The 17,380-nt window shown below is 54.1% G+C and overlaps 1 protein-coding gene across 1 annotated transcript; it reads left to right on the top strand.

Annotated features, from left to right (window-relative positions):
* The first annotated feature begins 1,408 nt into the window (after positions 1-1,408).
* LOC123360590 (tripartite motif-containing protein 15-like) lies at positions 1,409-17,040 on the top strand. Its single transcript, XM_045001234.1, has 5 exons — positions 1,409-1,561; positions 9,811-10,041; positions 11,685-11,707; positions 15,343-15,458; positions 16,884-17,040. The coding sequence occupies exons 2-5, from the start codon at positions 10,000-10,002 to the stop codon at positions 16,943-16,945; spliced, it is 243 nt and encodes an 80-aa protein (XP_044857169.1). The 5' UTR covers positions 1,409-1,561; positions 9,811-9,999; the 3' UTR covers positions 16,946-17,040.
* Positions 17,041-17,380: the final 340 nt, after the last annotated feature.

Genomic DNA, 17,380 nt, shown 5'->3' with positions numbered 1-17,380 from the left:
TCAGTGAGACAGATAAAGACCGCATGCTGCGTGAAAGCCAGCAAAAACCAGGGCCCTATGCCGCCATGCTCTGCGAGGCAATGATACCAGATTACCTGCTGATAGCCTGGCGCGGAAAAGTGTGCTACCACAGAGGACGCAATAAGGCCGCTCTCCCCAGGAACCTCGTGCGGAGGCTTTTCGATTACCTCCAGGAGACCTTCGTGAAGATCTCCCAAGAGGATTTCTGTTCTATCCCCGTTCATATTGACCGTCTTTTCAGATAGTTAATATTCCTGTTCTGTTAAAAATAAATGTTTACATGTTTAAAGCACTTACCGACTGATCCTTCTCCTGATTCAGGGTCCGGGTTAACGGCTGGGGAGGGTTGGTAGGGGATCTCCGTGAGGGTGATGAAGAGATCCTGGCTGTCTGGGAAATCAGCGTTGTAAGCGCTGTCGACTGCCTCGCCCTCCTCATCTCCTTCCTCATCTTCCCCGTCCGCGAACATCTCCGAGGAACTGTCCGTCGACACTATCCCATCCTCAGAGTCCACGGTCAGTGGTGGGGTAGTGGTGGTGGCCGCACCTAGAATGGAATGCAGTGCCTCGTAGAAGCGGCATGTCTGGGGCAGGGATCCGGAGCGTCCGTTTGCCGCTTTGGTCTTCTGGTAGCCTTGTCTCAGGTCCTTGATTTTCACGCGGCGCTGCGTTGCATCCCGGCTGTATCCTCTGTCTCTCACGGCTTTGGAGATCTTCTCGTAGATCTTCGCATTCCGTTTTTTGGAGCGCAGCTCCGAAAGCACAGACTCATCGCCCCACACAGCGATCAGATCCAAGACTTCTCGGTCAGTCCATGCTGGGGCCCTCTTTCTATTCTGAGATTGCATGCACACCTCTGCTGGAGAGCTCTGCATTGCTGCCAGTGCTGCTGAGCTCGCCATGATGTCCAAACAGGAAATGAGATTCAAACTGGCCAGACAGGAAAAGGAATTCAAATTTTCCCAGGGCTTTTCCTGTGTGGCTGGTCAGAGCATCCGAGCTCAGACTGCTGTCCAGAGCGTCAACAGAGTGGTGCACTGTGGGATAGCTCCCGGAGCTATTGGCATCGAATTCCATCCACACCTACCCTAATTCGACATGGCCACGTCAAATTTAGCGCTACTCTCCTTGTCGGGGAGGAGTACAGAAATCGAACTAAAGAGACCTGTATGTCGAACTAAATAGCTTCGTTGTGTGGACGGGTGCATGGTTAATTCGATCTAATGCTGCTAAATTCGACATAACCTCCTCGTGTAGACCAGGCCCTAGAGTCATTTGTGGGAGAGAGAGAGAGAGAGACCGTGAGCGTGAGAAGGTCTGTATAGTCATGTGGTTAGAGCACTCACCCATTTTATTATGTATTTGAGATTCTTGAAAATATAAATAAAATGGGGGGAAAAACCCTCCAAAGCCAACCAAAACTAAACCTGTTTTTCTTTTGTTAGGAACAAATTCAGAGACATTTGGAGAGTTTGAAAAAAGAGAGAGACGAGATTCTGTCGTATAAATCGAGTGGGGAAAATACAAGCCAGGAACTACTGGTAGGTGCCGTTCTTACTCAGAGGCAACCGTGCACTGGGACGTTATTGATACTCTGCTTAGTCTAACGGAAGAAGAACAATGAGCAACATCTTCCCTTCCATGAAAGATTATTGCTTATTTATTCTCATTGTAAAGAAAAACTGTTCTGCTTTAATCGAGTATAAACAGGAAAATGGAGCATTAAGGAAAGAGTTTTAATAATCCAAATATTTCCATTGATAATGTGAATGTAATTTGTTTAGCTAACAGTAGTTTCTCCCTTAGTCTTTCAGCTAGAGCTGGTCGAAATTTTTCAATCAAAAAAATGTCGTGTGGCAAAATGGGATTTAGTAGAAAACACTTTTTTTTCCCCTGGGAAACTGTCTTTTGCAAATAAATAAATAAATAAAAATCAGTTTTTTGACAGGAAATTTCAGAATGAACAAAATGTTTATTTTCATTTCAAATTGAAGTTTTCATTTTGGTTGTAAAAAACAACATTTTTTTCAAAATTTTAAATGTTTTTTTTATTCCTTTGTTTCCCCATTTACTCCTTTTTGCCACTGATACAATCACATGAATAATTTCCAGGTTTTTTCTCCTAGTTTTTCCTTTTTCTTTTTGATAATTTTTCTAAAATGGGGGAACTTTTGAAGAGTTCCAGACAGAGTGGAATAAAAGGAACAAATGGGGTGGTGGTGGAAATGGACGTTTATTTTATTACATTTTAGAAAAAAGGGGAAACAGAAATGTGAATTTTTTTCAAGTTATTTCATGATATTTTTCAAACAAATTACAAGTCCCATTTTGAACACTGAAAAATGGAAACAACTTCAAAATTTCAAAATTTTTTGCAAATTCCTCCCCCATTTTTTGGCTTTACTTTCAACAGACAGAAAAGACGGTTACTCACCTGTAGTAACTGGTGTTCTTCGAGATGTGTTGCTCCTATCCATTCCATGTAGGTGTGCGCGCCGCGCGTGCACGGCTTCTCCGGAACTTTTTCCCCTAGCAACCCCGGCGGGCCGGCTGGCGCCCCCTGGAGTGGCGCCGCCATGGCGCCTGTTATATACCCCAGCCGGCCCGTCCGCTCCTCAGTTCCTTCTTGCCGGCTACTCCGACAGTGGGGAAGGAGGGCGGGTCTGGAATGGATAGGAGCAACACATCTCGAAGAACACCAGTTACTACAGGTGAGTAACCGTCTTTTCTTCTTCGAGTGATTGCTCCTATGCATTCCATGTAGGTGATTCCCAAGCCTTACCTAGGCGGTGGGGTCGGAGTGAGACGTGGCGGAGTGCAGTACCGCTGAGCCGAAGGCTGCGTCGTCTCGAGACTGCTGCACCAACGCGTAGTGGGAGGCGAAGGTGTGTACCGATGACCATGTAGCCGCTCTACAGATGTCCTGGATGGGGACATGGGCCAGAAACGCGACCGACGAGGCCTGGGCTCTTGTCGAGTGGGCTGTTACGCGGCCTGTCGGGGCATGAGCGAGCTCAAAGCACATTCGAATGCACGCCGTCACCCAGGAGGAAATCCGCTGCGAAGAGACCGGCTCGCCCTTCATGCGGTCGGCGACTGCTACAAAGAGCAGGGACGAACGCCGGAAGGGCTTCGTGCGGTCTATATAAAAGGCGAGGGCCCTGCGGACGTCCAGGGTGTGAAGCTGCTGCTCCCTAGTCGAGGCGTGCGGTCTCGGATAGAAGACCGGGAGGAAGATGTCCTGGTTGATATGGAAGGCCGAAACGACCTTAGGAAGGAAGGCCGGATGTGGTCGAAGTTGTACCTTATCGGCGTGGAAGACGGTATACGGGGGCTCCGCGGTCAAGGCACTAAGTTCGGACACTCGTCGAGCAGATGTAATAGCGACGAGGAAGGCCGTTTTCCACGATAAGTAGAGTAGGGAACAAGTCGCGAGAGGCTCGAAGGGTGGTCCCATAAGCCTGGTCAAAACCAGGTTCAAGTCCCAGGCCGGGGTGGGGCGTCGCACCGGCGGGTACAAGCGGTCCAGGCCCTTGAGAAAACGAGAGACCATCTGCGAGGAGAAGATGGAGCGGCCGTCCACTGGTGGACGAAATGCTGACACAGCCGCCAGGTGCACCCTCAAGGTGGATACCGCGAGGCCGTGCTCTTTAAGGGACCAGAGGTAGTCCAAGATCACAGGAATAGGGACGAGAAAGGGGTTAAAGCCTTTCCGGTCGCACCAGAGAGCGAAGCGCTTCCACTTCGCGAGGTAGGTAGAACACGTGGAAGGTTTCCTGCTTTCCGTTAGGACCCGCTGCACCGCCTGCGAACAGTCACGCTCCGCGTGAGTTAACCAATCAGGAACCAGGCTGTAAGATGCAGGGAGCGAAGGTCTGGGTGGCGAAGCCGGCCGAAGTCCTGAGTGATTAGGTCCGGCCACAACGGAAGAGGAATGGGTTCTCGGACGGAGAGCTCGAGCAGCAGGGTGTACCAATGCTGTTTCGGCCAAGCCGGGGCCACCAGAATGAGGCGAGCCTTGTCTCTCCGGAGCTTGAGTAGAACTCGGTGAATGAGTGGGAACGGAGGGAAGGCGTAAAGGAGGTGATCCGTCCAGGAGCAGAGGAACGCGTCCGACAGGGAGCCTGGAGAGCGACCCTGGTAGGAGCAGAACCGGTGACACTTCCTGTTCTCCTTGGAAGCGAAAAGGTCCAGTTGGGGAACTCCCCACCTCTGGAAGATTGTAAGGGCCACGTCTGGGCGAAGGGACCACTCGTGGGCAAGGAACGACCTGCTGAGGCGGTCGGCGAGCGTGTTCTGAACGCCAGGGAGGAAAGATGCCGTCAGGTGAATCGAGTGGGTTATACAAAAATCCCACAGGCGTAGCGCTTCCGTGCAGAGCAGGGAGGAGCGGGCGCCGCCCTGCTTGTTGACGTAGTACATCGCCGTGGTGTTGTCGGTCAGCACTGTGACAGAGCGCCCGCGTAGATGGGTGTGAAAGGCTTGGCACGCCAAGCGAACTGCTCTGAGCTCCCTGACATTGATGTGCAGGGAAAGCTCTGGCGGTGACCAAAGTCCCTGGGTGTGAAGGTCGCCTAGGTGAGCCCCCCATCCGAGGGCTGAGGCATCCGTGGTCAAGGTGGCTGAGGGGGACTGAGGGCAGAACGGTACCCCTGCACACACGACCTGAGGGGCTAGCCACCAAGTGAGCGTATCGAGCGTCGGCCTCGGGACAGTGACGATCATGTCGAGTGGGTCGCGGTGCGGGCGGTACACCGTGGCCAGCCACGTCTGGAACGGTCGGAGATGCAGCCTGGCGTATGCGGTCACGAACGTGCAAGACGCCATGTGTCCCAGGAGACGTAGGCAGGACCTCACTGTCGTCGCCGGAAACAACTGGAGCTCCCGAATACCGGCCACCAGTGTCCGGTGTCGCTCGTGCGGGAGACAGGCCCTGGCCAACCGGGAGTCCAGGACTGCCCCGATGAACTCTACCCGTTGAGATGGAGACAAAATGGACTTTTCGAAGTTCACGAGTAGGCCCAGGCGCCGGAAGAGTGCCACGGTCTCGGCTACGTGGCTTGCTACCAGCTGTTGGGATGAGCCGCGGATCAACCAGTCGTCCAGGTACGGATAAACATGAACCCGACGTCGACGGAGGGCTGCGGCCACCACTGCCATGCATTTTGTGAAGACTCGCGGCGCAGTGGATAGGCCGAAAGGGAGCACTGCAAACTGGTAGTGCCTGTCGTTCACCACGAAGCGGAGAAAACGCCGATGTGGAGGGTAGATGGTGACATGGAAATATGCGTCCTTCATGTCGAGGGCGGCAAACCAGTCTCCCGGATCCAATGAGGGAATGATGGTCCCCAAGGTTACCATGCGGAATTTGAGTTTCAGCAGGTACCGGTTGAGCTCCCGGAGGTCTAGGATCGGACGAAGACCCCCTTTCGCCTTGGGGATGAGGAAATATCGGGAATAAAAACCCCTGCCCCGCCGGTTGTGCGGCACCTCCTCTATGGCTCCCAGGCTCAACAGAGACTCGACCTCCTGCAGGAGGTATTGCTCGTGAGAGGGGTCCCTGAAGAGGGATGGGGAGGGTGGATGGTAGGGAGGGGTCGAAAGAAACTGAAGTCGGTAACCGGATTGGACCGTACGGAGGACCCAGGAGTCCGATGTTATGGCGGTCCATGCCGGGAGGAAGCGGGAGAGGCGGTCGGAAAATAAAGGGGAAGGATCCGGTGGAGAGATTGATCGGCCGTCCTCGGGCGTCCCATCAAAATGATTGTTTCGGCCCTTGAGGGGCCTTAGAGGACGTCTGGGGCTGGTTACGCCTGCCACCTGATGGGCGGCAACGGTTCAGGTTTGTCCGGCGGTTGTTATAGGGCCGGAACCTTGCTTGGGCAGAAGGCCGGAACGGCTGCCTGCGGAAAGACTGCCTCTGGGTCGCCGGCGTGTGCATTCCTAGAGTTCGGATTGCCACGCGACCGTCCTTGAGTGTTTGTATGCGCGAGTCTGTCTTGTCCGAGAACAGCCCGAGCGTGTCGAACGGCAGATCTTGGAGCGTGTACTGTACTTCCGGGGCCAAGTTGGACGACTGTAGCCAAGCTATGCGGCGCATGGTAACCCTGGAAGCGAGAGTGCGGGCACCAGAGTCCGCTGAGTCCAGCGCGGCCTGGATAGAGGAGCGCGCAGATTTTTTACCGTCCTCGAGGAGGGCGTTGAATTCCGGGCAGGAGTCGGAAGGCACAAGCTCATTAAACTTTGAGAGCGAGAGTAGCATCTCATAGGTGTAACGTGCCAGTAATGCCATCTGATTGGCAATACGGAGCTGTAGGCCCCCCGCCGAGTATACTTTGCGACCCAAGAGGTCCATGCGCTTTGAGTCCTTCGATTTGGGCGCCGGAGCAGGTTGACCGTGGCGTTCTCGGTCATTCACTGATTGGACTACTAAAGAGTCCGGAGCCGGATGCGTATACAAGTACTCGTACCCCGTGGGGGGAACCGAGTACTTGCGTTCAACTCCTCGGGCGGTGGGCGGGATGGACGCCGGCGTTTGCCAGATGGTGGTGACATTACGCTGGATCGTCCTAATGAAGGGGAGGGCCACTCGCACCGGAGGCTCTGCGCCGATGACATTGGTGACCGGGTCATCGTTCTCCACGACCTCAGCTACCGGGAGGTCAATGGATTGCGCAATACGACGGAGCAGGTCTTGATGTGCTCTCAAATCAATTGGCGGGGGATCCGCCGAAGATGACCCTGCGACGGCCTCATCGGGAGAGGAAGCCGAGGAGAGACCTGGGACCGTAGGCTCCGGCGGTGGCTCATCAGTCTGCGCCGTCTGCGCGCTGGGGACCGGTTGACCCGCCGGTACCGGTAGGGTCGCCTCAGGTGTTGGTGATGGCGGGGGCCTACTGACGGTCGCCTCAGGCACACGACTCTCAGCGCCTGATGGTCGCGCCGGCGGGGGCGGGCCTTGCATTTCATGTTGCGCCCACGGCACCCAGAATCCCCACTGCTGAGGACCATAGCTTTGTCCCGGGGTGTCCGGTTTGTGACCCACTCCACTGCCGCCCTGGGAAATGACCGACGGCTGGCGCGACCACTGGGGAGCAGAGGCGCTTAAAGAGTGCCCTGTTGAAGGCCCTCGTTTGTCCGTCGGCTGTGCTGTGGGCCGGTACCGGTCGTCCTGGTACCGGGAACATGACCGGGACCAACGGTCGCAGCGGTGCCGGGAAGGTGACCGGCTGTGGCTTCGGTGCCGGGAGTGGTCACGGTCGCGGTGCCTGGAGCGGCTGCGGTCACGGTGCCTGGAGCGGCTGCGGTACCCACGGTGCCGAGAATAGCCGCGGTCATCCCGGTGCCGGGAGAAGCTGCGGTCGTCCCGGTGCCGTGACGGGTCCCGAGAGGCGGACCTCCTCCGGTACCGGTGGCTGGGGCTTCGGGAGCGGTGCCGCGACCCCGAGCGGTACCGGGAGTGAGAGCGGCGCCGAGATGGAGTACGGGCCCGAGACGTTGATCGGCGTCGGGATGTGGCTCGGCGGGGCAGCGACCCCGTGCCAGACCGGGACCGAGAGCTGAAGTCCTTCGGACCGTGGTCGACAACTCCGGGGCGCCGCATCATGGCCGGCTTCCCTGCGGAGGGTACAGCCCGCACCGGCGGCGCCGGGGGCCGGAGGCTCGGTGCCTCTGTCAGAGCAATTAGCTCCCGTGCCTGCGAGTAAGTCTCGGGCGTAGACGGGAGTCCAAGCTCAACCTCGGGCGGTGCCGGGGAGCAGGGGGCGGCCGGGCTCAACGGCTTGTCTGGTGCCGGAGCTGCCGGGCCCGTGCACTGAGGGTGCACAACGACGGCCGGCGCCGGAGGTGGCGGCTGCGGCAGGATGGCCGGCGCCGAGGTGGAGGTCTTAGCCTTCACTTGCTCCGCTCTCTTCTTGCGCGTCGGCGAAGGAGAGCGGCGCCGGGACCCGGGTGCCGGTTTCGGAGGTCGGGACGCGTCCGTGCCGTGCTGGCTAGGTGCCGCCGGCGCACTGCGGACCGAGGATGATTTCGGTGCCGTCGGTGCCGGTGCCAGAGGGCGAAGCGCCGATTCCATGAGGAGCTGTTTTAACCTCGAGTCTCGCTCCTTCCGGGTCCGCGGCTTGAACGCTACACAAATGGGGCATTTGTCCGTGCGATGGGATTCCCCCAGGCAGCGAAGACAGGATTCGTGAGCGTCCCCAACGGGCATAAGCCGTTGACAAGCCGAGCACGGCTTGAATCCCGGTGTCTGGGGCATGAGCCCACACCGGGGGCGGAAAAAGGTGGGGCGAACCCCCCCTAATTCCTTAACACTAACTAACTATGACTATACAACTACTAACTATACTAACTATTTACAGAAAAACTTGAAGAAATGCTAGGGACGTGGAGAACTACTGAGCACTCCACAGTTCCAACTGCCGTCACGGGCGGGAAGAAGGAACTGAGGAGCGGACGGGCCGGCTGGGGTATATAACAGGCGCCATGGCGGCGCCACTCCAGGGGGCGCCAGCCGGCCCGCCGGGGTTGCTAGGGGAAAAAGTTCCGGAGAAGCCGTGCACGCGCGGCGCGCACACCTACATGGAATGCATAGGAGCAATCACTCGAAGAAGAACTGTTGGCATATGAGTCTGTTTGTGAACCTGAGAGAGAATTTTTGGTTTGACTTGTGATAATCTGACATCCTCACTAATGTGTGTGAAGGACAAAGACACAGTGGGAGCCTGGAAGGGGGACACGGGATAAACGCTCTGCGGCATCGGGGCCGGGGAAGAAGGGGGCGCAGGGTAAACGTCGCATTTCCTGCACTTTAGACTTTTGGTCTCCTGTTTTCTGGCTGCGTGACAAGAACCAGGGGAGGGCTAAGGGAAACCCTCGAACAATAACCACAACAGAATAGTGCGGGCAGCCGCTATAGAAATCTGCTGCCCCGGAGAAGGCTGGTCACTTAACACCTGACCAAACCCCACTGAAGTCATTGGAGAGACTCCTGTTGATTGTGGTGAGCTTTGGAACAGGCCCTAGCGATATCGCTGCTGGACGTTGCCATGAAGAAGATTTGGGTTCTAAAGATGATGTAAGTTTCTTGCTCCTGGGGTACCAGGCGCTAGAGAGCTCCAGAAAGAGCATGACTTGGTGGGCTTCTGTCCAGTTCACATGCACATTTCTAAGTGCCCTGCAAACTCAGATCTGAACATGCAAACAGGTGTCTTGCCAGCCACCCAGTTTGTGCTCAGAATCCCTGTGTGGGTTAAAATTGGAGATTTATGATATGACCAAATGTTTGTATCCTAAACTGTGCATTCAAAACTCATCAGAGCAATTGTTGGGGCTCTAATCTTGAAGCCAGTTTTAGAAACACGGCCCTATTCGTCTAGGTGTATTTTGTGGGGAGAATCTCTTCCCCAGTTCAAGTCTAGCGCTTCCGAGTTTGGGTTCTACTGTTTGCTCCCCAGAAGTAATCCTTGCCTGTCCCATTCTGGATCCCACACCTGCTGTCCTTCCTGTTATTTGAAGGATCTGGTTTTCTAGAGACCACTGATAACAGAATATTCTAATAATACAAGATAGATTCATATTCTAAACACCAGTTAGGGTTCTTCAAAATCCATTGGAAAATCATCTGTCTACTGAACACAGAGTTTGTTCTCCATAAAATGTCAGAAGTTAAATTCTACGGGGTTGCAATGACATGCTCCCATGTGCATACACAAGGCTATAAAATGTCCCATAACTCACTCCATGGTCCTGTCCTTGACCCATGATTTCTCTTTCTCTCTCTTCATTTCAGAAACAGCTCGAAACTGGGAGGCAAAAGATTGTGGCTGAATTTCAGCAACTGCACCAGTTTTTGGAGGAACAAGAGCGACTCCTGCTGGCCCAGCTGGAAGAGCTGAATAAGGAAATTGAAAAGAGGAGGGATGAGTATGTTGCCAAACTATCTGAGGAACTATCCTCTTTCAGTTCCCTGATCAGTGAGATGGAGCAGAAGTGCCAGCTGCCAGCAAGTGAATTCCTGCAGGTGAGATGGTGTTAGAAACACCCCAGAACCTTTCTCAGGGCAAGAAAGTCTCCTGACCCTTCACTTTTTTGCAGTGTAGGAGTGTATGACGTTCCCCTGGTGTTATCTGGACCAGTGATCTGCTAGGTCACTCCAGTCCTCGACTCTGGGAGCGAGCCTTGCCCTGCTCCACTGTGAGAACCCCCACTCCTGGGCTGTTCACGCACAGCTTCTGGCATGTAAACTGCTCCCAGCTACGTGAGGGAGCACTTTTGGCCAGCCACTGCTTGGATTGTGCAACCGAATGACACTAGCCAATATCTCTGGTCCCAGACACAACCCTAGGAACCTCCGTCTTGCAGTGTCCAGTTAAACTCGCTGTTCTCCCTGTCTCAGAATGCAAGAACAAAGAGAAATTCAATAAAATTACAAGGTGATAAATTAAAAAACAGATCCATTGAACACCTTTTTTTCACACATCACGTAATTAGACTGTGGAACTCATTGCCACTGGATGTTGTTGAGACCAAGCATTTAGAAAAACTCAAAAAGTGAGAGGATATTTCTGTGGATAACCAGAGTGATATTAAACCTCATACTTCATTGCTTCAGCCAGTTGCTTAAAGAGAAGGATGAGAATGTGGGGGCAGATTCTTACACCTTCCTCTGAAGCATCTGGCACTGTCCACCTTTGGAGACAGAATAGTGATTAGATGGACATCCGGTCTGAGCCAGTCTGACAGTGCCTGTGTTCCAAACGCTAACGCCAAATGCTAATGCCAAAAGGTTAAAGATGGAACCAGTCTTTAATTATGGAAATAGCTAAGATTGAGGCTGAGATTCCATTTAAAGCCTGATTTTGCCACTTTTCCTACATATCACAAAAAGGGAAAATATTGGCCTTAAAACTGATACATGGGGTCTGAGGCTATGGTGATTTTCTCTGCCAGAACTGAATTTAGATAGGGAAGCTGTTCGTTACTTATGGTAGCCTGGACGTGTAAGTACTCGTTAGAATTCCAAAAGCCTTCTAATGATTTTTTTTTTCAAAAAAAGGCTCTAACTAGCACAAAAAAAAAAAGGGGGGGGGGGAAACAGGTGAGAAATAAAACGTAGCATCCTGGACGTCTCTAGCTGATATCTAGGGTCAGATTCTCTGTTGCGACCAGTATCTGCTGTGAGCAGCATTCTTCGCTCCTCAGGTCTCCTGTATTGAACCTGGGTTGTAGGATGGTGATTGGCCTTCGGAGTGTTTGTGGGTGAGTGCGGAGAGAGTTTACAGCACGGGGGCATCCCTCCCTCTGCACCCCCTGGAGTCTGCAGGAGGGGATCTTCCCCACATCTGTGAGTGTTAGGAGGATCCTTGTTCAGCACATCGCAAGAATGAGCCCTCTGATTCCATGTGCTGGGTGGTTATGCAAATGTCACTACACGAAGAACCTGTGTGCCTCCTTATACAAACTTCCTGGGACCAGCTCCTGCAGTCAGAGCACTTCTCTGAAAGAGCAAAGGCAGCACATTGAATGTTTTTGTTTGTGTTAATAAATAACCAATAATTTCTCTTTGAATCTCAAACTGTGAAGACAAAGCGAGTCCCCTCCAGAGCAGGAGGGATCCTTAGTGTGAGAGCTGGGACTGAATTTCCTTTTCTCTCTCCCCTCTAGGACATCAAAGGCACCTTGAGCAGGTAGGTGGCTCCTTCTCACTCTCCCTTTCACTTCCCAGGGCAGGGAAGGGATTTTGGACATGAGACCTGGCTCCCCACGGCCCAGCAGTGCAGAGTGTGGGGCTGGTTCCCAATCTCCCGCTGTTACATCTAATCTCGGGGCTGTTGTCATTGTGACCAGACTCCAGAATAGAGCAGCCTGAGAAAAGAGTGATTGACCTACAGACAGGGGTGTTACTTGTAGTGTGGCTGGTGGAACGGAGACTTCAGGGGACTGGGGATGGAGAATGAGTTTTTCATTGTGGGATGCTGTCCCAGGTTGCTGTATTCACCGCAGGTGCTGCCCCCTCCTGGCTGCTCTGGGGATTAGCTCTTCCAGGGCCAACCCCTCCCCTTGCGTCTCTCCCCCGTTGTCTCTCTCTCACTCTGCAGCCTCGTCTCTCCCCCCAGGAGCTGCAGCTTCCTCTGCGTGACTCAGCCCCCAGCCAGGTCACTGAATGGTTCCCCTGCTGGGGGGCAGAGTCTCGCTGGCCCCACTGCCCAGGCAATGCCGCTCCAGCCGGGGCTGGGTGGGGAACTCGAGCCGCCCACTGCTCCAGGGTCCAGCCCAGGGACCCTGCCACATGCAGGCAACGTCTGCTCCCTCCCTGGGCTGCTCCCCGCTCCCCTCCCACAGGCCTTCGTCTCCCCCCTGCTCTCTGACGGGGGTTAGACCAGGTGACCCTGGCAGCCCCCTCTGGCCCTGTGAGTCTAACACTCCCTCCCCCAGTGCCCGGCTCCCAGCAGGCTGTTCTCTGCCTGGGTCCCTCCTGCCCTTTCGAGTGCACAGGGGGGCTGCAGACTCCTCACTGCAGCCATTTCTGCTGCCAGCTTCCTGGCTTTGCACGAGCCCAGCCCCCACCTGCTCAGCTGAGCTTCATCGTCCAGCCAGGGGTCACTGCTCTGGCCTGAACCCCCCGTGTGTGGCCTGTCTCCCCAATCGCCTCGTTCTCTGCTTCCTTCACCCTTTCCGGGGGCTGATGTGGGGTGAACACCCAGCACAGGTGTACTAACAGGAGTGTCAGTGTAAGACACAGGAGGACGTTGTTCCCCCCTTCTTGCCACGGGGAGGCCTCAGCTGGAAAACTGTGTCCAGTTCTGGGCACCGCACTGTGAGAAGGATGTGGACAAATTGGGGAGAGTTCAGAGAGCAACAGAAGTGGTCGGAGGTTTAGACTGGACGAGCCGTGAGGAAGGTTGCAATAAATGGGTGTGTTCAGTCTAGAGAAGAGGAGACTGAGGCAGGGCCTGATAACAGTCTTCAGATCTGCCTGAGGCTGTTCTGCAGAGAGCAGTGACCAGTTGTTCTTCACGTCCCCTGAGGCAGAACAAGGAGGAATCGGTTTAATTTGCCACAAGGGAGATTTACATCAGTGCGACGGGGTCCCGGGGTGCAGCCTGGACTGTGGCACTGCTGAGCCCTCCAGATCCCCAACCTGGGCTGCCTCTCGCCCCATGATGCTGATGTCGAGCTACAAGCCTGACAGGCCCTGCGCTGACACAGACACCTGTGGGCGGGGACCCGCCCGGCCGTGTTACATGGCTCATCTCCCAGCCATTGACGAACCAGCAATAGAAGGTGCCAGCCAGTTCCCCCCAGCTCCAGCCCTGCCCCCCAGAACTGCACCGACTCCCAGTGCTCCCGGCTCCCTGGGCAGTGCCGGTTCATTCAGTCGTTTGCCGTCCCCCAGTGCAGGGTGGACACACACTGGCCTTTGTAAGCTGAGAACCCCGGAGCTAGTGGACTGACCATCGTATGTATCCAAAGAGCTAGATAAGAACATACATTATCTTTGAAATGGGACAGTGGGTCTCACTCCAGGCCCTGGTACGATGGGCATCTACATCACCCCAAGGATTGTCACTAATTATCTCCCTTCAGTGGGGTACGGGATACGTCAGGGGATCCTGCTTCCCACCCTCACAATATCAGCGGGGGAGCCGTGTTAGTCTGGATCTGTAAAAGCAGCAGAGAGTCCTCTGGCACCTTGTAGACTAACAGACGTATTGGAGCAGGACAAAGTGGGGATTCACCCACGAAAGCTCATGCTCCAATACGTCTGTTAGTCTATCAGGTGCCACAGGACTCTTTGCTCCACTCACAATACAAGACCGAGGGGACGTTCAGTGCAGCTGAAAGGCAACTAGTGTAAAGCTGGGGCAGGGGGGAGCGGTGGAAGCTGATCTGTGGGGCTTCTGCTGGGTGCTGAGCACCCACTATTTTTGTTCCACGGGTGCTCCAGCCCCGGAGCCCCCACAGAGTCGGTGCTGATGTGTGTCAGGTCCTTAAACTTCACCCAGTTATTCCTGTGTTCAGCGCAATAATTTCTATTTGACTAAATCCTGACGTGTGTTGACTAAAGCACCTTCCAGAAAGCCAGTCAGTCCTGATTTACCGACATCAACAGACAGTAACACCTGAGGCTGCTTAGAAGTGGGGGGGCAGTGGTGCCCAAACCTCGGCCCCACCCCTGCTCTGCCTCTTCCCTGAAACCCTGCCCCCTGCTCACTCCTCTCCGCCCCCTCCCGCATCACACACCATTCAGGCAGGTACCAAGGCAGAGAGCAGAGCTCGCCCACCTTTAAAAGTGATGGGGCCACGGCCCCCCTATTCTGGTGCCCTGTCAGGAGATAGAGAATCCACCACTTCCCTGGGCAGTTTCTGCCAATGGTTAATGCACCCGCACTGCTAACAATGTCTGTCTGATTCCCATGGGCATTTCTCTGCCTTCAGCTTCCAGCAACTGGTCCTTGTTCTGCCTTTGTTTGCTAACCTGAGGAGCCCTTTAGTGCCAAGTCTGTTCTTCCCATGACAGTTGTCACGGAGTGAGGGGGAGTCAGGGCCCTGCACCCACCACTTCCTGTGATTCCCCGTGACTCTCACCCAGCCAGTAGAACAGAAGGTTTATTGGGCGACAGGAACACGGCCCCAAACAGAGCTTGTAGGTACAACCAGGACCCCTCAGTCAAGTCCTTCTGTGGGGCTGGGAGCTTAGACCCCAGTCCTGGGGCTCCCTCCGTTTCCTCAGCCTGCTCTAAACTGAACCCCGCTCCCGCCGTCTCCCCCAGCCTCCCCCCAGCTCCTCCTCCAGCCTTTGGCCCGTTTCCCGGGCAGAAGGTGTCACCTGGCCCAACCCACCTCCTAGGCTCTCATGTTACGCACCCAGGTATCTTCCCTCAAGGAAAGTCCACCATCCCCAATGCAGACAGTCCTAGTAAAACTCCCCTGCAACATTCCCAGGTCTATACTCCACACTCCCTGCTGCGTCACATCGGTATTTGTACCCCACACTCAAGTGCCAGGGTTCTCTCAGGACAAGGCATTTTCACCAGCCCTCACATCAGATTTGTGGGTCTTCTCTGTGCTGTCTCCACTTTTTCAACGTCCATTTTAAAATGGAGACACCAGAACTGGATGCAGTTTTCCAGTATCGGTCTCACCAGAATGAAGGGGAAGCTTGTAGTGTCACAGCTGGGATTGGACCTGTTCCTGGGGCAACAGAGAATTTAACCTCCAGGGTCTGCTGAGCTACAGCCATTCACTAGAATAAAACACATGTTAGTAAAACACAAATATGAACTAACTCCACACCGAGTAACACTGGGTTGTTCTTCAGATGCGAGAGGGAGAAGTTTCAGAACCCAGTGGCCTTTTCTTCTGAACTGAAATGGAGAAACTGGGAATCTTCTCAAAGAAATGCACCTCTGGAGACCAGAATGAAGGAATTCACAGGTAATAACCAGTCACCTGGGGGATTTTCTCACCTATGTTACACTGATAACTGATAGAGCTGGGGAAATCTCTTGGGGACAATGATTGTGGATGGAGATAGTCAGCTAATCATTTGGAAGCTATGAATTCCCTACCCAGCTCTCAGTACAGCACGCACACACTGGGTTAGGGGCCTGCATTCGGACCCCCTGGGGGTTTCCTTTCCTAGCAGCTGTGAACATTAACCTGAGCTTGAGCTTCCTGCTGAAATCACTGTTTCTGGAGTATGTTTGTTTGGATTGTTTGTCTGCAAGGCCTCCGGTGTCACCACAGTCCCTCTCTTGCTTTAGAGCAGGGCTGGGGAATCTTTTTTCTATCACGGGCCATTGACCCACATTAAAAATCAGTCGCTGACCACTCACCCGCAGGGGGACCAAGAGGGGGTGTGGAGGCTCGGGGCTCCCCCCGCAGCAGGCCGAGCTGGCGTGCGTGGCTCCAGCTGTGCAGGGATTGCAGAGGCAGTGGCGCTGGAAGAATTTTTACAGTGGGGGTGCTGAAAGCCAGTGGTCCCCAAACATTTTACTTGGCACCCCCTACCCCTGGCTGTGCCCCCTCTCCCCAGAGCAGGGACCAAGACTGGACCGTGGCCCTGGGAGGGGAGGGGGCAGGATGGGGTAAGGGGGCTGAGGCTGGGACCACACCTGGGGACTGGGGCAGAGTCCTGGGTGCGGGGCCAGCAAATGGGACCCCCCCGCGTTCCTAGTTCCTGCAGCTCTTCGCAGAGGTAGGTTCCCCACCCCTGCTTTAGAGATTCTCCACCTTTTATCCTCCTGAGCTGGAGAGAATGAGACCCCCAGGGCTGCCAGGAAGGATGAGCCAGTTTTACTGAGTACTAATGATTGAATGCTAATCAGTGACACAGTGTCTGTGTGTTGGTCTGTCTGTGAATGATGTGTTGGTTTCAGAGGGTTTCTCTACACAGCAATTAAACACCTGTGACTGGCCCGTGTCCGCTGACTCCGGCTCAGGAGGTTCGGGGTCGGGCTGGAGCCTGGCTCTGCGACCCTCTCCCGTCACAGGGTCCCACAGCCCAGGCCTCTGCCCAAGCCCCAGCATCTACCCCGCAATGAAACAGCCCCAGTGCCCCAGCCCTGCGAGCCCAAGTCAGCTGTCATGGGCCAGCCACAGGTGTGTAATTGCTGGTAAAACATCTCTGGGTCTGTCATGTAACCTTAGGTCATGTCCTTAGTTTTTAATGTTTGGGGTTATTTTTAGTGACGTGTGTAACGTTTTGTATTGCTCTGAATTGCACTTAACCTCCTTCACTAGAACTTCAAAAAGTTCGTTTTCTTTTCATTTTGCTTTTGTGTTAGAACATTAACAATGTGAATATATCCCTAAACACGACAACCTGACATTTCGTCTTTCACCCATTTCTTCCTCTAGACTCACTGTCGTCTAGACAGCGGTTGGACAAAGGTAAATTTCTCCTATCAAAGGGGGAGTGAAAACTTTCCTATGAATTATGGGGGCTCATTGGCAGCACCATAGTTCAGGTTTTGTGTCAATTTTGCATTTGAAAGGAGCTGAGCAACATATTCCTGGTGGCTGCCCAGATCTTTCCTAAAAACAGAACAGTTGATTCTTTTCTCTCTTAGAATTTAGAATTTGTAACTAGTGGTTGGGTTACCCAGATGGGCCGGGGTTGCGGGCGAGGGGGCGAGCAGTGTATCTCCGCAGAGATCTAAGAGTTTAAAAATGAGCCTTTTGGAAAGTCAGAGAGGAACATCTCACCTCGTTCTCAGAACTCTTTATGCGCATACATCACATCCCCTGGCCATATTATTAGTATTAGCAAATGCACAAGTGGACAGATGGGGGGTGAGAACTCCTGCAGCAGGAGCCAAAATCCCCTTCTCCAGGACATGCGGGAGAGTGGGCAG

This window comes from Mauremys mutica, unplaced genomic scaffold, assembly GCF_020497125.1.
Source record: "Mauremys mutica isolate MM-2020 ecotype Southern unplaced genomic scaffold, ASM2049712v1 Super-Scaffold_100274, whole genome shotgun sequence".
NCBI lineage: Eukaryota > Metazoa > Chordata > Testudines > Geoemydidae > Mauremys > Mauremys mutica.
Note: the sequence above shows the minus strand (reverse complement) of the source record. Positions and strands in the feature narration are given on the sequence as shown.